This window comes from Chenopodium album, chromosome 17 (assembly GCF_948465745.1).
Source record: "Chenopodium album chromosome 17, dcCheAlbu1.1, whole genome shotgun sequence".
NCBI classification, from domain to species: domain Eukaryota; kingdom Viridiplantae; phylum Streptophyta; class Magnoliopsida; order Caryophyllales; family Amaranthaceae; genus Chenopodium; species Chenopodium album.
In genome coordinates, this window is record NC_137850.1 from 44,459,867 (window position 1) to 44,482,074 (window position 22,208).

Genomic DNA, 22,208 nt, shown 5'->3' on the forward strand with positions numbered 1-22,208 from the left:
TTGACGAAAAACAATTGTAATGGAAAATGAATTTCCATGAAAATTATTTTCCGGAAGAAAATTAAAATTTGTTTAGTTTTCCTTTGTTTATTTGTAAAATTTGTTTAGTTTTCCTTTGTTTGCAAGGAAAACCATTCGAGAACAGAGATCAATGTTGAATCAAAGAAGCAAATAATTAAAGAGAGGAGAGAGAATGGATTGAAAAGTACCTGGTGAGAGCAAAGCTTGAAGATGTGTGAGAGAGACAACGAGTTTGAAGATGACCGAGCTTGAGCAGCGTAAAAACGTACAAAACTACAAATATACAATGGAAAAAGATGGCATACCACAATTGTTTAGGAAAATTATTTGGGTCTCTATGGAAAAGTATTTCCCAGCCTTAGGTCATATTCTGATTTACTGAATTGAGTTAAACTGAAATGAATTGAACTGAATATTATATGAGAGAAGGAAATTAGTAGCTGAACTGAACTTAAAAAAAGCTTAAGAGAACAGACCCTTAGTTTTTATTTTATTGGCCGGTCCAAAACTATTAGTAGAAAATAAAAATAAATAAATATATAAATAAAAACTGTTTTCAGGAAAAGCATTTTCCAAACAAACAGAGCCTAAGGGCCTGTTCACTTCAGCTTAATTTCAGTTCAATTTAGCTCCAATCAGTTCAGTTCAACTCCTAATTTCCTTCTCTCATAAAATATTTATTTCAGCTCTATTGAGTTCAGTTCAGTTCAGTTCAATTCAGCTCCAATCATTTGAGTTCAGCTCAGTTCAGTAAATGTGAACAAATTCTAAGAGTAAGTTTTAAATTTTTAACTTACAGGGATTAACTTTAATTGTTTCGTCAATTTTTTTGAACAAAGTATTATTTTATACAAATTTTGTTTTTCTTTTTGCACAACTTTTATTTTATTTTTTGAAAAAAGTTTTTGCACAAATTATTAAAAACAAAAACGTTAATACATCATGATATATCTAACAATTCACACACTTATCTTTCCCTAAAATGATTGCACAACTTTTATTTTATTTTTTGAAAAAAGTTTTTGCACAATTTATTAAAGACAAAAACATTAATACATCATGATATATCTAACAATTCACACACTTATCTTTCCCTAAAATGATATCTAATGGCCGGAACAAACAAAAGCAAACCAAAGGGGTACAAGATGATACTCCTCCGTTTTTTTAAATGCATGCATTACTTGGTGATGTACGGAGTTTTAAGAGAGAAATATAATATTATGAGTAGATGAATAATTTATTTTAATAATAGTAAGACAATGACTATGAAAGAGAAAAGATATGAGAAAGAGTAGATGTGTTTATTATTTATTTATTTAAGTTGGGATTGTGTGAGAGAGAAAAATGATAAAATAATTTTAAGTGTGGTATAAAGTAAAATTATATTATGAAGTTACCAAATATAAAAGTGAAGTATTTAAAATATATATATATATATATATATATATATATATATATATAAAAGAAAAATGACGCATTTATAAAAAATGGAGGGAATGTTTTAAAAAAATGGAAGGAGTAAAGTTTTTATAATTGGACTTGGGCCCAAATCGTATTTATTTGTAAGGACCATCACTCAATATTTAACTCTATAGACATTAGACTCCAACCAAGTGGAGGCTCAATTTTTGCATTTTGAATTACATCACTGATGAAATATGTTATGAACTTTCATTTTGTAAGTACTAATGTGCACATACTAAAGCACGAAATAAAAGAAAAAGTTATTTTGCTTCACCATAATAAATTATGGACAAATATTATGCATGAGAAATTATGAGAAGTGTTTAGATCCTTAGAAAAACTAAGGTTTTTGAATTGAAGGAGAAAAAAAAATTCAATGCCAGATTTTGTTGTTCATTTGTTAATCTTGTCTCATTAGTGTTTAATGACATTAAAATAGAGAATATGTTAACAAATTGTTAACTATTGACATGCTTTAACTAGTTAATATTATTAAACTTGAGAAGGTTTTGTGTGAGTCTGTTTCATGTGAGTCTAGTTTATAACGCTGATATTCAATCACGGTCTAAATAACCAAATTCTCTTATTTGATTCATCATCACTTAAACAGATCATGGCAAAAAATACAATAGCCACATAGAATTAATATCATAACTTCCCACATTCTTGAACTTTTTTGAACACTTAACTAGTTGAGCTTACTGATCATTAATTCACTTGTACTATCAATGCACTAGTACTCTCCCAATTTCAATACTAATGCAACAACTAACACCTCTTGAAAACTTTTGCTTAACCTTAAACAACTACTATCAAATGGATGGAACAGGTTTTATGCTAATTAAATAACGTTTGCTTATCGATTCGATACATTAACCAAACTAACAAAATTCATCTCAAGAAAAGCACAACAATAATAAATCATCCGTCGCAACATCAAGCTTACCCAATGTGAAAAAACTAGTACAGAAGTTTTAAAACTTACAGTACGATCAATTTCAGCAAGAATGTTCTTCTTCCTCTCCTTTAGATAATCATCAACGGATTGTTTAATACCTGATATATATAACCTAATATCACATATATATATATATAACCTAACTTCTGACTATTATATTTTAATTTCTGATATTTATAATCTAATATCTGATCATTATAATCTAATTTCTGACAATTAAGACATAATATCTGACAGTTATAATCTAATACCTGATAAGTATAATCTATTATCTGACTATTACTATCTAATTTCTGACACTTATAACCTAATATTTGATATTTATAATCTAATTTCTGACAAAATTTCCTATCAATAGCAACAATCTCGGAGATTCAATCGGCTTCAATGGCGTCTTTTTCCCTAATTTGACATCAATTTCATTGCTCATCTCCGATTTGGAAGCCGAAAACCTCGGCGACTGCCTCACAAACTCTCGGTCAACCATAAAATTACGCTTTCTCTTACCACCATTAACAACTGAATCAGAGCTCAAACTCAAAGCTAATTTCCTCAATTCCGAATTTTTCACCGTCTTTCCATTCGATTCCAACAATGTAGAGGCAGAAACACTACAATTCCCAGATTGAACAACACCATTGAACCTTGGTGATCGTCTTACGGGCAAAGAAGGTGGAGGTTTAAGCAACAGGAGCTTAGTATTATGGGGTGATGAACTTTGAGAGGTTGAGGAGTGTAATGTGGGTCATTATGGAGTGATCCAAGAACAGGGTGTGATCTAGAATCATGATGCAATGTGAGAGCTAAGTGGTGGGAATCGAGAGGAGAAAGAAAGAATCTGGGAGATCTTCTTCTGAGAGGAGGTTCATGCATTTTCTGTTTGTATGACCGAACTCACGTGAGTTTGTTTTACAGAATACTTTATCATTAAACTTTGTTTATTATACGAAGAAATTTTATCTAACATGTAAAACCAAATGACAAAAGAAATTAAGAAAGAGTGAACAAATTTACTCATAAAATACAACTTGCAAAAAATAATTTTATCAACATGTATTATCAAATCAACAAATACCAAAATAATTGTATCAACATGTATTATCAAATCACCAAATACCCCTGACTTCCTAAGTCATCACTTAATTCACCATATACTCCTAACATTTTCAAATTCACCACATATATGCTCCTGAATTTTTTACTTTTATATAAATTCTCAACATTTTCTCTCTCTTTCTTTTTAGTACGTCCCAACTATTTTTTATCCTTTCTATTTCTCTCTTACCTCACATGCATATGCACTACTGTATTAGTTAATAATTTTAAAGAGACTAGATTCTCCTTAATTCTCGTTTTAAAAAAAGTAAAACAAAACAAAAAACAAAAACAAAAAAAAATTTGTATTGTATGACGGGAGAATATAAAAGTAAAGAACATTTGGTGAAAAAGCCGAAGAACATATATGCTCATTTTTCAACAGGTAAAGCAAAAAAATAAAAAATGTCCTTTAACAAAGTAAGCATAATTATATGCCTTCCAAAAAAAAAAAAAAAAAAAAAGTAAGCATAATTATATTATCAACATAGAGAATAAATGAATAAATAAAAGGTTTTTCTACATTATAACCCTCTAACCTTCCATTTTCTACTATGTGTCCCCCTTATTTGAGAAACCACACTACAATCCCAAAATACATTTAGTTTTTATGCGGTAATCTTGTCGTTATCCCACCGTTAACAAATTCCGTTAGTGGGGCCCACTCTCCACTTAATAATATTTTTTTATCGATTTGCGTATTGGAAATTGTTTCGTTGCAGATTTTAGTGGCTATTTTGGTCTTTAAGAATCCAAATTGAGCTCAAATTTAGCGAAAAAAAAAACGTAAATGCCTCATTTTGCGTATTAAATACGTATTTTGGAGAAAAGTGCTTTCTCCGTATTTTAGTGAACCGAACCGAATCTGGATTGGATTCGGATTTAGCCGCATCCGATCCTTTGCCATTATAGCGGTCAGGTGATAGGAGTAGGGTTGAGAGTTGGGGGTGAGGTTTGGTTGGGGGTAAGGTTAGGGTTTTGGGTGGTGGTTATGGTGGGTTGCCAATGAAGGGGCTAGCAGGGAGGTATGAGGTAGGAGGAAAGATTTAAGAAATAAAATAGAAAAAATAATCTGTTAAATCAATTATTGGCAAAAAGGATCGTTTTGAGCAGATAAAAGACAAAGGTGAAATTGTTTTCAAATTATTTGGTGGTGTGATTATTTTGAGCAAAAAAAAAAAAAGCTGGGATTATTATTACAAATTTTCTTAGCTTAATTATTTATAAATCATAATAAGAAGATATATGAGAAGAAATTTTTTTCCCAAATTTGCCCAACATTAAAAGGAATATATTTAGCAAAGGTATGAGCTATTGCATTGCCTTTGCGTCAAACGCGAGACCATGTGTCATACTAGCCCCGCTTAGCTACGTCCCTCTGTACTGAACCTACAACATTATAGTTTATTCACATTTATATACAAAGATAATTGCCAAATTGCCATCAATTATTATTGTTAAACCTAATTACAGTCTAACATAATATTATATATAGAATAAATCGATAATAGAAAATTTATAATTTAAGCAATTAAGCATAAATGTTATGATTAAACACCTAAAGAAAATCATCACAAATTTTTTGATTACTCACATACATTTAGTCCATATTCATCCTTGAACCCAATGCTACTTAGGTAAAAATTGCACACACTTTTGTCAAAAAAAAAAATAATAAAAAAATTGCACACGTTTACCATTGAATTAAGAAAATAATTTATAATCTATAATATTATTAAAACCCAAGGGATTAACATATCGATGACATGTGTCATATTTTGTCACTATAACATTTATGACAGCGCCACATAGATGATGGCATAACAACACATTAGTATTTGGATTAGATTTGAAAGATTACATCCCTTGAAATTCCCAATTTTTCATTACCTCTATTCTGCAATTAATGTCACTTTATTACTTAATTAACATTCATATATAAATTGTAACTTTTCACCAAGCATTATATGTAATTCCTTACTTAATTGTAAAACAAATACTACTGCAACTCTTTTTCTATCCCCAACTAATTTTACCATTTTATTTTATTATTTAAACTTAAGGTATTGATTCAAAAATATTATTTAACTCAAGGTTATGATATATAAGGGGATTTAATAGTGTATATCACTAAGCTTTAAAGCAGGGCTGACAATCTTTGACACGACACGACAACACGACCGAAATCGGCGCAACATGAACACGAAGTTAATGAGAGAAAACACGAACTCAACACGACACGATACGAAATCAACCTGAACCGTTTAGATAAAGTGGTCAAATTATGTATTTATCTTACATTTTACATAGTTTTTGATAGATTTTACGAACACACACGAAATTAACACGAGATTAAACACGACACAACTTTTTGCCAGCTCTATTTTAAAGGGGCTATTTTGAGAAGAATATAGGACACGAGATTGGGCCACAAAGGTCAACCCTTTGCCGGCTACTTCAACAACTCAACTTACCTTTTATTTTTATTTAACTCGATTAAGTTGCTTAAAACCGGCACTTATTAAAAAAACTGTAAAGAGAATACTAACCTTAGAGTATTTCCAATGAAAAGTTACAATTGGTTGTAGCTCACCTTGTGACATCAATAATTTAAGCTCCTATATTTTCAAGCTACAATGTACTACAATGGTTAGCTGCAATCCCTTGTAGCTTGTTAAAAAAATCAATAAAAAAGAATAAAGAATATATATTATATTATCCATGTGTCTTGATCTAAGTGGAAGATGCTTAACTTTAGAAAAACAAGCAATACTGCTTGTTTGAGCAAGGGTGCTCATATAAGCTACATTCAACAATTCACTCCAATGATAAGTTACATGTTTATAATTTAATTAATTTGCAAGCAGGTCCCTTTTCCATAAGGCTGAGCAACACCGGGTACCCGGTTAAAACTCATGGAACTGGAATTGGAACTGGTTAGTACCGGGTCCGATATTTTGGACCCGGAATTGGAACTGGTCTTATCCGGGTACCAAAATTGTGGAACTGGTCCCGGAACTGGTGGGAACCAGTTCCAAAACCGGGCACCCGGTTCTTTATTCCCCAATATATAAAATTATATTAAATTGGCTATAATTAAATAAATTAATCAAACAATGGGCAAAATTAAATAAATTTATACAATTTCACTATCATATCAAAATTTATCAAGCAATTACAATGTAAATTAACATTCGACAAAGTTGATACTACACAGATCGAGCTTCGTTTCTCTCAATTTTGATTTTCGCTGAAAAAAAAAACTTAATACAATTCCTACCGTATGTATTTCATTTGACCTTCTCTTGTTAAAGTGATGAACAATTGAACACAATACATGTTTTGGAAGATTAAAGACAGAAAAAGGAAGTAGGAGAAAGGGTAAGTGGAAAAGGAGTTGCTTTAGATTTGAGTGGGTGGAGGATTGGAGGCGTGAGAGTTGAGAGGGTGGAGGCGTGGGAGTATTAGGGATTTAGGATAGATGGGTTTTATGTATTGGGATTGGGCCTAATGTATTACTTGGGCTGCACAAGTTCTTTAAATCCTAAAACAAAAAAACCAATACTAATATTTGGATCTGATTTAACCGGGTACCCGGTGGGTACCGGGTCCTAATATTTTGGACTTGGAATTGGAATTGGTTGGAACCGGGTCCTTATTTTTAGACCCGGAATTGGAACCGCTTTAACCGGTTCCGGGTCCGGACCCACCAGGTCCTAACCAGTTTCAGTTCCAAAACCGGGTACCCATAATTTTTGCTCACCCCTATTTTCCACACTATTGCTATTGAGATGCTCTTATGAAAAATATCTTAAACATGATGGCGAAAATAGTCAAACATCAAAAACCTCTAAAGCCCACGATCACGAGTAAAAAGCCAAATAATATCACGAGATACTTCCATTTCCATCTAAAAAGAAGAAAAATAATGATCACAAGATATTTTATTCAATCCCCCTAAAAATATCTTTTTTTAACCATAGTTACTTCCAACTTGCACTTTTCCTTAACCCTAGTAAACCCTCAAACCTGCGCAAACGGCTAACTCTCACTCCCCCAAACCCTACCTCAACCCTATATAAACACCACTTCATCAACACACAATCCATCGTGCTCTCTATCTCCCTCTTTCTTCTACATTTCTTTCAATCAAATTTAAGTTTCTTCATTAAAAATGGCAGCAGAAGTTGAGTACAGATGTTTCGTCGGAGGCCTTGCATGGGCCACCGACGACCAAGGGTTGGAGACTGCTTTTGCTCCTTACGGACAAGTCATTGATACGAAGGTTTCGTGTTACTAAATTTCCTGAAAAAAAAAAATCGATAATTCTGTTACTTTGATTCGAAATTTTCTGCTACTACTTTGATCTGTTACTATTGCTACTATTGTTACTTGATCTGTTGTTTTTATGATGATATCCGGAAACGGTATGTTCTCGAAAGATGAACGATCAATTTCTATTCAATTTTTCGTAATTTCGTGCTATTTTTCATGGATCTGGAATTAACGTTGATTGTTTCGATCGATTTTCAGGTAATCCTTGACAGAGAAACCGGCAGATCCAGAGGATTTGGCTTTGTTACCTTCGGAAGCAAAGAAGAGCTTGACGCTGCGATCGAAGGAATGAACGGTCAAACACTCAACGACCGTCAGATCACTGTTAACGAGGCCCAAGCCCGCGGCAGTGGTGGGGGCGGAGGTGGTGGCTTCCGCAGCGGTGGAGGCGGCGGTTACGGTGGTCGTGGAGGCGGTGGTTACGGCGGAGGAGGTGGCTACGGAGGTCGCCGTGAAGGCGGTGGTGGTGGTTACGGAGGAGGCGGCGGTTACGGTGGTCGCCGTGAAGGCGGTGGTGGTGGTTACGGCGGAGGTGGTTACTCCCGTGGTGGTGGTGGTGGTTCCGATGGCGGAAGCTGGAGGAATTAGATTTATGACGTGATATCGTTATAATTTAATGTTATGGTCATTTAGTTAGATGTTGCGATGGATTTTATGTTACTGTTACTGTGTTACGGTGATTGTTTTGACTATGGTTAATTAAGGTGTTCTGGGAAAAATGTGGTATGGTTGAGAATGAGGTTGGGTGTTACTGTTTGTAATTAAAACAATAGTTTCAGCCTTTGGATTAATGAAAAGATATTGAATGCCAAATTTTATTTTGTTCGTTTGTTGGTTGGTAATGAAGAACATGGATAATCATAAATCAGAAAATTTAAATCATTATATGTGCTGTGGTAATAATTATCAACTATTTTTAAAGAACGAGAAAAATTTAAAAATACCACCGTGAATTGACATTACAGGGAAAAATGAAAAAAAGGTACCCATAAAAGAACATCAAATTGGATGTTAATCGGATTGAGGGATGATAATTGAATTTTTATTCATGGTATAATTTGAATTACTCGTATTAACGGGTACTATCGTATGGCAGAGATATCGAATATACTGTATCACTGTCATTCACTGACAAAAGTAGTGGAGTAGTACTCTTTTACTCCAGTAAACTCAAGTAATCTGTTTAATGTGTACATGTGCATTTTATTTAAAAAAAATTTACTCCGTCACACGTACATTTAATAAAATTAAAAAGATGCCATCCAGAATATGATACTCTTTTGAAACCGTAATATTTTAATTGGACTGTTTTCAAATTTCAATTGCAAGGTCTTGATTTGTCCTTTTCAATAAAAGAAAAAAAAAATTGTCAGATGCATAAATCTTTTACATTACTAAACTGAATTTTTGGAATTGAACTGAATCTAGAACTACTAGAAAAGAAATATTCCGTACAATCCAAAATCAATAACTATTTTAAAATCGTAATTTACTTCATATATTAATCGGGTTGTTTGGTATTTGTTCTTGATTTGTCTTTACCCGAAGTTTTTAAGTATACCCCTATTGGTATAGGCTTAATTTAATAAATCATCCTAAAAATTAGTAACGCAATATATTCATGGATAATACTCGTGCAATCGAATGAGTGTAAGTCACATATACTGAAGGCTTAAATTATTGTCTTTTCCTAAAGGCCTAATTTAATGGATCACCATAAGAACTAGCATGGACATGGGGCATCTTCCCTAAAGGTTTAAATTGTTGTCATTCCCTTTTCTCCATTTAACCTTTGAGATGGAAAGGAAGAGCATGAAGCTAACAAAAATTATACTTTACTTGCTTTAATTTAGAGTTACGTCTCTAATGTCATTTTTAGAGCTGACTTTGCAAATCTTACCGAACTTGAAATATTATTTAATGTACAAATAAGGTTTCATTTTTTTCATTTGCATTGAGCTTTCAAGCAATCAAGCTATCCCACAAAAAATTTAGCATGATGTATCGTTACATAAACTAGTGCATTTTTCAAAAAACCTTAGTTACATTAAAGACACGTTATACTGAAATCAAGTCCAAACTTCTAAAGCCCAATCCAAAGATATAAATTTGGGATTAAACTTTGAGGTTTTCTTAGTCCACCTACACTTTTGAGCTGAACCTTGTTATTCCTTTCCAATAATTTTAAAATTAGTGGGCCAAGAGGTCCAATACACGAGTTGCGTGTCGTTTCTCACGTTGTGCCCAACCCATACCCCTGCCCACTTACCACCTTCATAGTTTACACACAATTCACATAAGTATTGGTTAGATCTTAGATTTTTTATTTTTTTTTATTTTATTTTATTTTTTTTTTTTTTTTGGGGATGTGCGTAGTAATTTCAACCATCTACTATAATCTTCTTGTCAAAAAGATAAAATAAAATAAAAAACTACTATAATCTAGGGACTAGGTATATCAAATTCTTGATGTCCTTCTTAACATTTCACTACCCTTTCTCGATGACTCTCACCAATAACTCGACCAGTCATTAAAAAAATACCTTGCTAATTGTCTAATAAAAATGATTGTAATGACATATAGTTCGTGTTAATTGCCACTGTTTTTACTAATTTTGAAGGTGCAATAGGAGTTTCATATCATTGACACAAATTTTATTTATTTATTTATTTACCTTTTTATTTTAGGTGTGGGCGGGTGATTAATTGACTATGTGAAAAAAAAGTTAAGAGAAATTATGTGAGTATGATAAATTACAAGATACTCCGTACAATAATATATTGTCAATGCCTTTTCCTAATTTAGAGAATAAACCTTAATTGATAGTGTATAGTAAATAATATGCACCATTCTTTTGTTGGATCAATGTAGGTTAGATCGACGATGCACATGTATAAAATAGTAGCTAACATTATAGTAGTATCACCTAAGATGTGTCATGGTCAATCGACTCAATACATTTATAGTGGCTAATTCTCTTCGTTTTTCACCTTGCTCTTCTTAGAATCAGAAACATTCCTATTCGACCATACCTGTTATTTTAATTTACTTATTGTTATGTATCTTTAAATTCGTATTTTGTAAAAATTATAAAATTAGGTATTTTACTATTTTTAAACAATACAAGATTTAACTTCAACATATTTTCGTAATTACTCGATATTATACAAGTAATATCAAGATCCAGACAAATTAAACAATATATCAAAAAAATAAAAATAGATTGAACCTTAAAAATTCTTACAAATATCATACTTTTAAAAAATTTAGACCAAAAGCCACTAATTTAGGATAATTAGCCGTTCGGAATCTCACTCCCTTTGAATTTGAGGGTAGCTTTTCAATTTTCCTAAATCCCCTAATAATAAAATAATTACCATAAGTTCACTAAAAGACGGAGAAAGCACTTTCCTCCAAAATATCTCCTCCTACCTTTAGTAATCAAACCAAATAAACAAATCAATCACTGAAGCCCACGATTAAAATAAAGCCCAAATTCTGAAATTCACGAATCACGATACTCAATTCACGAGCACCCCCCCAACTGAATATCACTACCAAACAAGATAAGATCACAAGATATTTTCCACATCCCAGAATATCCTCTTTAACTATAGTTAACTTAACCTCACCTACCCTTTACCATAGTTAAACGCACTCCAACAGTCCAACTTCACAAAACCCATTCTCCCCAAAACCCTACCTTTTCTCCCTATATAAACCGTCACATCACCTCTTTCATTTCACAGTCGCTCTCTATTTCCTCCTTTTTCTCACAAATCAAATTTAGGGTTTCGTAATTTTCTCTCTCCTTTTCCTCAAAAATGTCTGCTGATGCCGAGTACAGATGCTTCGTCGGAGGCCTTGCATGGGCCACCGATGACCAAGCTTTGGAGAGAGCTTTCTCTCAGTACGGCTCGATCGTTGATTCGAAGGTTTCTCGTTAATCTCGTAAAAAAATGATGAAAAAAAAAAATTGAATATAATGATAATCGTAATTTTGACTGATTAAATTGTTACTTTGATTGATTCGTCTGAAATGATTACTATTCCTGTTACTTTGATCTGCTACTATTGTTACTTGATCTGTTCTTTTTATGATGATTTCCGGAAACGGTATGTTCTTCGAAAGACGAACAATCATTTTTTATTTTCAAAATTTTCGTTGATTTTCGTAGATCTGGTGTTGATTTTTGTGGTGATTTTTTGGTCAGGTGATTAACGACAGAGAAACCGGCAGATCAAGAGGATTTGGATTTGTGACCTTCGAGAGCAAGGAAGCTCTTGACGCTGCAATTGAAGGCATGAACGGTCAGACACTAGACGACCGTACAATCACCGTCAACGAGGCTCAGTCTCGCAGCGGTGGAGGCGGCGGCGGAGGTGGTTTCCGATCCGGAGGTGGAGGAGGATATGGAGGAGGCGGCCGTCGTGAAGGCGGTTACGGCGGAGGAGGCGGTGGAGGCTACGGAGGTGGCCGCCGCGAAGGTGGTGGTGGTGGTTATGGTGGCGGAGGAGGCCGTCGTGAAGGTGGTTACGGAGGAGGAGGTGGTGGAGGAGGTTACTCCCGTGGTGGTGATGGTGGAAGTTGGAGGAGTTAAAATTACCGACTGTTTAAATGACCGTCGTTTATCGTGTTTTGTTAACCGGCTATTAAAAATTATGCTGGGTTTAAAGTTCTGGTTGTCGTTGAGTTTAGATGTTATTGTTTAATTAAGGGTGTTCTAGAGAATGAATGATAGGTGGGTTACTTTGTAGTGAGGATGTTACTGTTAGTTTGTAATTAAATCAATAGTTTCAGCCTTGGAAGTAATGAAGAAAAAAAATGAAATGAAATTTGAATGCCGAATATTCTGTGTTTAAATTATGCGCTTTTTGTTTTTGGTTTGGTAAGCTTGATTTTGGATAAAATTGGATTTTAAAAAGGTCATGGACTTTCCACCTTTTATAGTGCAAGAAAATATGATTGTGTTAGCATTTGGTTAAAACTTCAAAAGTAAAATGAAATTCCAATAAAAAGTGGTTACGCGATTTTACGTGATAATTTGGCTAATCCGAACTTTTTAATGTTTATACTTCTTACGTACCGTTGATGGACGTAAGAAACTTCCAACAATGACAGAATAAACCTTTTATAATTCTTGCATGCAATTCACTTTGATACAATGAAATTATAATCTCATTTTACAAAGCAATCCGTGAAGGAAATTTAAATTTCCAACAATCTTTCATTTCTTTTTTCTTTTTTTCTTTTTCTTTTTGATGAATCTTTCCAATAATCTTATTAAACGCAATGTTACCTTTAGATGTTTTAACGAAGTGTAATTTTATTACCATTCACTATCCGTTCTATATCATTCCTTTTTATAATTGCACCACAAGTAATATGTAATTTTATTGGATTTTCAATCAAATAAATGGAAGATCACAAAAATGGTGCAATTGTAAAGAGCTGATAGAGTATCCATTTAAAGAAGAAAAAAAATGTTAATAAAGTATTATTGCGTGGTAATTTTAGTCTCACGTAGAAGCTAAGGGAGAAGAGCACACATTGCTCAACTCAGTATGTGCTATTGCCAATTTGCTATTGTATTTTCATTTTGATCTGTCACATCATTTAAATTTTTTTATTAACGGAGTAATTACTTTCTCTTCAAATAAACCTTAGCTTTTATCCATTTTTTTTAATTTCATCCCCCTCCCCCCTCAAATATTACGCTCATAGAGTTGATGAGATTGCATCGCAAAGTTAAATACGGTGTGACAGACTAAGGGGGGTTCGGTATAGTAATTTTAGATACAGGTTATGATGGCCCGATTTTGGTGGGGGTCGGATGAGAAGGGTAGGAAGATACATTGGAAGAGTTGGGATGCTTTATGACAACCGAAGTTCCTTGGGTTTTAGGGACTCGGGGATATTTAATGAAGCTGTTCTTGGTAAGCAATTTTGGCGTCTAGCTACAAATGAGCACTGACTTGTAAGTCGGGTTTTGAAGGCTAAATATTATCCGAAGACGTCCATCTTTGAGGCTGCTCTTGGTCCGGTTTCGAGCTACTCATGGCAGAATTTATGGAGTTCAAAGGCCCTAGTAAAGGAAGGTATGTTATGGAGAGTTGGGAATGGCCGCAACATCAATATATGGAGGGACCCTTAGCTTATAAATGATGACAGTCGCTTTGTTACCACTGCTAGCAGAAATGATGTGTGCGAAACAGTAGCGGAGTTGATTGATGAGGATGGTGCTGCTGGAATTAGACAAATTGGAGAGCATTTTTAATAATCAAGACAAGCTGGCTATTTTAGCTATTCCAATTAGTGAGCGAAAGCCGAATGACACCCTCACATGGTCATGGTCTAAGAATGGTTGCTATGAGGTAAAATCTGCCTACTTACTAGGAAAGTCGATTGCTCTGAATGATTTTGATCAATTCTGGGTTGAGATTTGGAAGGAGAAGACAACTCCGAAGGTGCGCCACTTTTTATGGCGATGCTACTCCAACTCCTTGCCCACCCGTAGCGTTTTGACGCACAGGCATGCATCTCATTGAAGACCCTCTTTGCCCCTACTGCAATTCGGCTAGTGAAACAGTCATTCATGCAATTATTTTGTGTCCGAGTGCGCATTCATTGTGGTTAAAAAGTGGATGTGGTGAAGCTCTCAAATTTGTAGCTTCTGATTCATTTGGGGAAACTCTGATGAAATGGGCAGAACATCTTTTAGAAGATGTTTATCAGCGAAGCTTATTTCTTGCTTGGTTTATTTGGTTTCGCCGCAACAAATGGGTCTTCGAGAATGTGTGGGATGATGATGAGGCTCTCCTCCTTCGTCACAACAAATTGGTGGTCGACTATGGTGAGTATACCGAGAAGATATATGGGGGCACATCTCCTCCTAATGAACCTGCCGGAAGAACCGTATGGCAGCCTTCCCCCCCCCCCCCGGCGTTGTGAAGATCAATGTTGATGCATCAATCTCCGAGGATGGATGGGTGGGGCTTGGCGTCATTGCTCGAGATAGCAGGGGTCAGGTTTTGTTCTCGGCAGTCAGCAGGGCTAGAGCTCGATGGGAGCCCTTGATTGCCGAGAGCAAGGCTGCTCTTTTTGGTCTAAAACAGGCCAGGGACCTGGGATACAATGATGTTATACTAAAGGCCGACTCTTTGCAGCTAGTATCAAAGATTAAGAAGAATTCCTTCTCCTTAGCAGCGGTGGATGGCATTTTGGAGGACATAATTGTGGTTAGTTCGAATTTTTCTTCCATTTTTTGGTCCCATGTAAAGCATGAGGGTAACTTCGTTGCCCATCACCTAGCTAGGTTAGTGCTGTATGGTCATGAACAATTGTGGGAATACCTCGTACCAGATGAGGTTTCTTCTTTTTTACTTTTGGATACACTTTCATTGATATAATGCACTAACTGCTTTCTAAAAAAAAAATACAGGAAATAGATTCAATTAAGTGTTTCTACTTTTAGATATTTGGTGGGGATTAAAAGTAACAAATATCGTTTCTGGAGGGTAACAAAATCCTCCAATTTCTTACCCTTAACAAACTATATGGAAACAAATACGTTTCCTTACCCAATCACAATCTCCTCATAATTGTTTTCATTCCACTAAGTAGGGTTGTTCATCGGTCCAAGATCGGACCGGACCGAAGATCAAAAATTAGAATTTGAAGAACCGGAAACCAGACCGATTAAGCTAGGACCGAACCGGGACCGAAAGAATCGGTCTAAAACCCAGACCGAACCTCTTTGGACTGATTTAAGATTTTTTAAAAAAAGAATACTATATTTTTAATAAAGTTATGTAAAACACGAAAAAAGTAAAGGAAAAACTATATTTTAACGTCATTTTTACGTCTTTTTTTGTATGTTTAGTAAAAAAAACTTATAAAGTTAAAGTTTTCTAATCTTATTAAGGTTATTTTTAACCATTATTTAAGGTTTCACGCATATTTCTAATAAAAAAATCGGTCCGGTCCAAGACCGGTTTTTATAGGGTTTTGGACCGGACCGAAAACAGGAAAAATGAATTTCAAAACCCGTAGACCGGACCGAATTAATCGATCCGGTCCGAGGTGGTCCGGTCCATTTTTTCGATTCGGACCGATTTATGAACACCTCTACCACTAAGGGTCTGTTCTCTTCAAATTATTTTCAGTTCAGTTCAACATCAATAAGTTCAATTCAGTTCTTAATTTCCTTCTCTCATAAAATATTCAGTTCACTTCAGCTCAGTTCAGTCAATTAGAACAGGCCCTAAGTTACCAAACATATAGTTTAGGTAACATTTATCATTACTCTTTCCCTTACTTATTTAAATTCTTTCCGTTTCATTTACAATATTTATATCAAATACCCCCTAAATGTTGTCTTAGGCCCCATTTGGTTTGATGTAAAATGTTTTCATAGAAAATGAGTTTTCCATTTTTTCCCATTTTTCATTGTTTGGTTTGTGAAGAGTGGAAAAGTCCATATTTAATGATGGAAAACATTTTCCTTCACAAAACTAGGGAAGCCCATTTTCCTCTTTCTTCCTTACCTTCTTTTTTACTTCCCTCTCATTTATCCTTACATTTCCACTCCTATTTCTTATTTTTCTTGAACTTTTTTTGTATGCAACCAAACAAAGGAAAACTAATTTGCAATTGTGTTTTTACTTGAAAAATGTGTTTTTCATGAAAACTAATTTTCCGTTGAAAATGTTTTACATTAAACCAAACGGGGCCTTAATGTAGTTTCCATTAGTTTTGTTCTTAGTTCTTATCAGTAATTTGAGTAGGGGTGTCCATTCGGTTTTCGGTTTGGATTTGGGTTTGGATTTAGCCCAAATCCAATTCGATCCGAAATAAATTTTGGTTTTTAATTTTCAAATCCAATCCGATCCGAATTACTTACTAAATCCAATCCGAAATTTAATTTGGTTATTTGGATTCAATCCGAAAATCCGAATTAAAATACGTTGCTAATTTTTTTGGGTCTTATGCGATTATAAAAAGAAAATTATAATAATAAAATTTCAATTCTTGAAAGTATAGTTGTACATGATTTATACAAGCATTGAAAACTTAGGTTTACATGATTAATATTATTATAATCATAAACATAGTTTAATATGATTAATATCAACAGTATTTGTTTGTAAAATAACGCTTTCAGAATTTAGTTATTTCGGTTTTTGGATCCGAACAAGGTTAATCCGATCCGATCCTAAAATCTGAATTTTCAAAAAAAATTATCCAATCCGATCCGATTTAAAGTTTGAATCCGATCCGATTGATAATTCGATTTGGATTGAATTTCAGTTTTTATACGAATAATGGAGACCCCTAAATTTGAGTAATTCGTAACAAAAACAGTGGACACAATTCCTGCAAACATGCCATGTGAGAAAAATGAGAAATAAAGCAAGTGGCTCATGTGGTTTCATCAAATATGCAAATTGCTCTGCATTCGCATTCCCCCACATACAACTTCGTCTTTCAGCCGTGTGTTTTAATAAGGCAAGTGGCCCAATTGGGCTGACTGAGTCCATCTATGTGTAGCCCACTGTCTACGCTAGACCAATCAGCAAGAAGGATAGCCCATTTTCACCTAACAACAACCGGCCAACTTGTTTGCGTTTTTGGGCTCGTACATCATATTCAACTTTGGCCCCCAAACCCAATAAGAGTCAAGAAAATTTTGATATTAAGGGTTTGTTCGGATTTACTGAAATGAGCTGAATTGAAGTGATTAGAGCTGAAGTGAACTGAATATTTTATGAGAGAAGGAAATTGAGAACTGAATTGAACTAATTGGCGCTGAGCTGAACTGAAAATAAGCCGAAGAGAGCGGATCCTAAGTGGCAAAACAATAAATACATCAACAAAAAACTATACTTAAGGTGACATTATTTTAAATTATGTATCAATAAATTTAGGATCCATTTTTAATTAAACAAAAAAAATGTTAATTTATTTATATTTTTGCCACTTTTTGTTGATCAAAGTGATAAACTCGTATTTTCTCATAAGAGTCATAATTAATTGGAAAAATATCATTAAAAAATGAAATAAAAATAAAGACAACTAATCAATTGATTCATTGATCGATGCATGTTTTTCCATCAATCCCAATACATACCCAATGTCATGTACGGAGTAAGGCTAACAAAGTAACAAGATACATAAATCGTCACGGTTTCTTTGAAACGTGATAAATCAAAGGCTTAAGACTGAGTTTGTATGTAAATCACTATCTATTTTGTTAAATTGGACCAATGATCAATTTGCTAGTATACTTTGTCTTTTTAGGTTCTCAAGTGTGAATTAGGTATTATTCGATCCATACGTAATACTAGTCTTGAGATTTTGGCTTATCAAAACTTAGGAGTTGTGTGATTGGATCATTTGGGTTGTTGGAATCATTTTGTCTTCTTATTATTTTTTTGGACAGATGTCAGTGTATTTTTTATATACCCTACAACACTGCAGCAAACCATTTAAATGTAAACATGGGCACGGGCCGTGCCGGCACGCGGGCGGCACGGGCCCGGCACGACTCCGGCACGGCCCGACACGGCACGGGTGGCGGCACGGCACGGCGGCCCACCTGTGGGCCGTGCTGTGAACAATTTTTTGGATTTTGGCATGGGCACGGCCCGTGGCACGGCGGGTGGCACGGTGGTCGGCACGTGGGCCGGCACGACTCGCCGGCACGGCCCGTGCCTTGACCGTTGGAAAACTAGCCGTTTTTGGCCGTTTTCTAACAGCTCTAAAACGACTAGTTTTCCCCCCCCCCGTTTTCCAACACCGATATTCCTATGATTTATATTTTTGCTTCTATTTTAGATCCTAGACAAAAATATGATGGCACCTTTTTATTAATTGATATTTATTATAGTAACATGAATTTTGAAGATGATGTTGAAACTTTTAAAAATAAGGTGACGGATGAGTTTTTTTCTTTATATAGAGTTTATGAAAGTAAATATGGAACCGTGTGTCGATTTGCCCCTTCTCAAACATCCAAAAATGTAAGTAAACGGGCCAAAGGTTTATTTGCACAAGCTGCTAACATGATGTCCAAGTTTTCAGGTACGGAATCATCATCAAGTAAGAGAACACAATGCGATGTTTCGGAGTTGCAAATGTACTTAAGTTACGACTTCATGAAAGGCATGGACGATGAAGAGAAGTTTGGCCTCGACATCCTCGATTGGTGGAAATCACAAGCCGTGAAACATCCAATTTTGTCGGCAATGGCTCGTGATATTTTTGCTATCCAAGTCTCCTCCGTTGCCTCCGAAAGAGCTTTTAGTGCGTCGGGAAGAGTTTTAGACGATAGAAGAACAAGACTAAAATCCGAAACACTTGAAATGTGTGTTTGCTTCAAGGATTGGTTGGATGCCGAAACTCGTTCTCAAGATCGTACTTATGCACAAAACGACGACGATGAAGGAACGTCGACTTCTTTTAGTTCTCATACTTCTCAATCCACTCAATTGGCGGATGAACTTGAACCTCTAGGAGACGAAGACGAAGACGACCAATAATAATTACATGATTACATATTTACATTATATACTATTGTATTCTTTTTGTATTATCAAACTTCGTATTCCGTATAATAAATGAAGTTATTCAATATTCATACACTATTGTACGATTTTTAATTATCATTACTTATTTTGTAATTTTGTATTATTGAATTATCGTACATTCGTACCGGCTACCGTCATATAATAAAATAAGTTATTCTTCAATTTTTTGTGTTTTCGGATTATCGCACTCGTATTTTTTTTTATTATATACATTGTTGTTTTTAATTCGTTTTTTTATCATTTAATTTTTTTTTTTAAAAAAAAAAGAAGGGTGGCACGGTTTGGCCCGCGGCCCGGCCCGGCACGGCCCTCTAGGCACGTGGGCCGTGCCGTGCCGTGGGCTGGGGTGTGCCAATTTCAGGCACGGCACGGCACGGCACGCCGCGGAGCCGGCACGGCACGGCCCCCACCCCGGCACGGTCAGGCACGGCCCGTGCCCATGTTTATTTAAATGGTTGGAACCTTGTCTTTAAACTAGATTAACCCCGTGCGATGTACGGTTTTAAAATAAGAATTGAATTATAGACTTTTAACATGTAATAAAAGAAAATAACTTTCTCATTTTTCCTTAACTAATTTCTAATTAAATATGAATATACAATTCCAGAAAGTGCATAATTTTCATATTTAATTAAAAAATTAAATTAAATTATTAGCTATTGTTAACAACTTGTAAATAACTAAATAGCATAATATGTGTAGAAAACCCAAAATTTAAAATTTAAAAATTCAAATGGAATATATTTTCAAAGCTATGTTAAATAGGATAGCTTAAAAAGGAAAAAAATATATGACATCTGTAAGCGTCGTTTGAATTGCGCCTACGTTAAGCATGTGTGAATATGTTTGGCATTCATAGAAAGTGGGAATTGACATAATACGATTAAGGACAAGAAAAGTAGGGAGCCGCCAACAAGTTTTTTAAGGAACTTGTAAACCGTTCACGGATCATCTAAGGCAACCACGAATAAAGGGACAACGATAGGCAACAACGATTGTCCCGTGAAGGTTACACCCCATTCATAATCTATGAGATTACTAACTCCATATGGTTCGGAACCACGAAATAAGGATCAGGGATGATGGTACGAAGTGAGTCATGGAGTCACATTCGCCCGTATTGGCCTCTACTCGATTTTTATTGTGAAAAGTATTTCCTGCAATCTCAAGACATGCCAACAAAGATTTAATTTGCGCCAAACTATTATTATGCTAAATTGGTTGAATATTAATGCAACATATAATTCTAAAATATTTGTGATCACTTTAATTAAATAACAAGATTAAAAATGATCCTAAATCGGTTGTCCAAATTATCTTATTAGGCGTGATTTTCAATTACATATTCCCTTTAAATATGCAACATGGTGATCAACAAATATAGAATAAACATTAATATTGGAAGCAATTCAACAATAAATTGTTAGGCAAATCAAATCTATCATAATAAACCTAATCATGATGCTAGCAATAAAAATAATAAGAGTAATTAAGTGATTAATTACTCACTTTCCGCGTTTCCTTGAATTGCTATATCATGAATAAATTGTTAGTAACTTCAATAAATAATAAAAATTAAATTGAAACAATTAAATTAAAAAATAGATTTGATTTGGTCCAAACCCTCGTTAATTCTACCTTTCACGCCTTAGTTTAAGGACGAAACCTCGGGTCGAGTATGGAATCCGTAGAGTGCTTAAGGAAGGAAAATGTAATTAGGAATATAGGTTTAAGGTTTAGAATATGAGAGAGAGAGAAGTGAATAATTTTTGGTGTAGAAGAGATGAAGAGAGAATGATTTGGTGCCCCGAACTGCAGAAAGGAGGCTCGGGTATTTATAGAGGAAATGATTAGGGGATCACACGGAACTCTAGAAAAGATAAAAACCCTAATTTGGGGCACCGTGACACGGTACAGATTAGCGTGTCACGGTGCACTGTTTTGCCCTAAAATGATAAAGCACATGCAGTTGTGTAAGCAGAAAGTACGCATAAAAATCCCGTGTCACAGTATGTGTACCGTGACATGGCAAAAGACACCGCGACGCGGCACATTCCACCGTGGCACGGCACGTGGCGCCATGTCACGGTGTACAGCCTACCCAAATTGCGTCCAGATCATAAACGCGTGAGAAAACGTGGAAAATATACGAAAAAAGCACCGTGGCACGGTGTAGAGTACCGTGTCACGGCAATATGCACCATGCTACGTCAGCTTTTGCCGCGACGCGACATTTTAGCTGCTGCGTGGTAATTCCAGTTTTTTTACGCGTTTTTATAACTATGATAACTTTTGATCCGTAACTCGGAATAAGACATATAATGTATCTTTGGAAAGCTTATCAAATCTAATTTCCAACCCAATTAGAATCAGGTCAAAATCATTTGTAGATTTTATGATATGGACGTTTTAGTGAAAGAGTGTCAGTTTTGGGCCGAGTTTAATGTTTTGCTCATATCTTCTTCGTTTTAAATTGGAATTGGGCTTATTTAAGGCCTATCCAACCAAATAATAATTGGATCAAGATTATAGGGCCACAAAATCTGTTTCTCTCGATTTTGTGATATGGACATGAAAAGTGGAAAGTGAGTTATGGTTTAGGGAAATGAGCTAGGAATTGGATTGGTTTATGAAATGTATTGGGAATAAATATGGATTTAAGCACTCCAAAGATTAAATACTCAACCCGACCAATAATGGCGGTGAAAGGTTGTTTATCATCGGGTTTGGTTTTGGGGAGAC

At 34.8% G+C, this 22,208-nt stretch overlaps 3 protein-coding genes across 4 annotated transcripts; all 3 read left to right on the forward strand.

The window, feature by feature from the left end:
- The first annotated feature begins 7,631 nt into the window (after positions 1 to 7,631).
- Positions 7,632 to 8,701, forward strand: LOC145589848 (glycine-rich RNA-binding protein-like). Of its 2 annotated transcripts, none has more exons than XM_081646534.1 (2): positions 7,632 to 7,826; positions 8,075 to 8,701. In XM_081646534.1, the coding sequence occupies exons 1-2, from the start codon at positions 7,716 to 7,718 to the stop codon at positions 8,462 to 8,464; spliced, it is 501 nt and encodes a 166-aa protein (XP_081502660.1). In that variant the 5' UTR covers positions 7,632 to 7,715; the 3' UTR covers positions 8,465 to 8,701. The 2 variants fall into 2 exon arrangements, 1 of the variants encoding a protein (XP_081502660.1); XR_014101825.1 differs by having other exon boundaries at positions 7,684 to 7,968; positions 8,075 to 8,215.
- A 2,910-nt stretch (positions 8,702 to 11,611) lies between these two features.
- On the forward strand, positions 11,612 to 12,741 carry LOC145589850 (glycine-rich RNA-binding protein 7-like). Its single transcript, XM_081646535.1, has 2 exons — positions 11,612 to 11,812; positions 12,092 to 12,741. Exons 1-2 carry the CDS (start codon positions 11,702 to 11,704, stop codon positions 12,476 to 12,478), a joined length of 498 nt encoding a protein of 165 aa, XP_081502661.1. The 5' UTR covers positions 11,612 to 11,701; the 3' UTR covers positions 12,479 to 12,741.
- A 1,373-nt stretch (positions 12,742 to 14,114) lies between these two features.
- On the forward strand, positions 14,115 to 17,607 carry LOC145589110 (uncharacterized). The gene is made up of 4 exons (XM_081645674.1): positions 14,115 to 14,410; positions 14,496 to 14,793; positions 14,859 to 15,245; positions 17,428 to 17,607. Exons 1-4 carry the CDS (start codon positions 14,115 to 14,117, stop codon positions 17,605 to 17,607), a joined length of 1,161 nt encoding a protein of 386 aa, XP_081501800.1.
- The last annotated feature ends 4,601 nt before the right edge of the window (positions 17,608 to 22,208 follow it).

Bases quoted from the DNA above. Each gene is read 5' to 3' on its own strand.
- LOC145589848 (XM_081646534.1), top strand. From the start codon at position 7,716: ATGGCAGCAGAAGTTGAGTACAGATGTTTCGTCGGAGGCCTTGCATGG. The intron at 7,827-8,074 runs GTTTCGTGTTAC...ATCGATTTTCAG, and splicing joins GACAAGTCATTGATACGAAG to GTAATCCTTGACAGAGAAAC.
- LOC145589850 (XM_081646535.1), top strand. From the start codon at position 11,702: ATGTCTGCTGATGCCGAGTACAGATGCTTCGTCGGAGGCCTTGCATGG. The intron at 11,813-12,091 runs GTTTCTCGTTAA...TTTTTTGGTCAG, and splicing joins GCTCGATCGTTGATTCGAAG to GTGATTAACGACAGAGAAAC.
- LOC145589110 (XM_081645674.1), top strand. From the start codon at position 14,115: ATGGTGCTGCTGGAATTAGACAAATTGGAGAGCATTTTTAATAATCAA. The intron at 14,411-14,495 runs GCATGCATCTCA...TTTGTGTCCGAG, and splicing joins CGTAGCGTTTTGACGCACAG to TGCGCATTCATTGTGGTTAA. The intron at 14,794-14,858 runs GTATGGCAGCCT...TCAATCTCCGAG, and splicing joins ATGAACCTGCCGGAAGAACC to GATGGATGGGTGGGGCTTGG.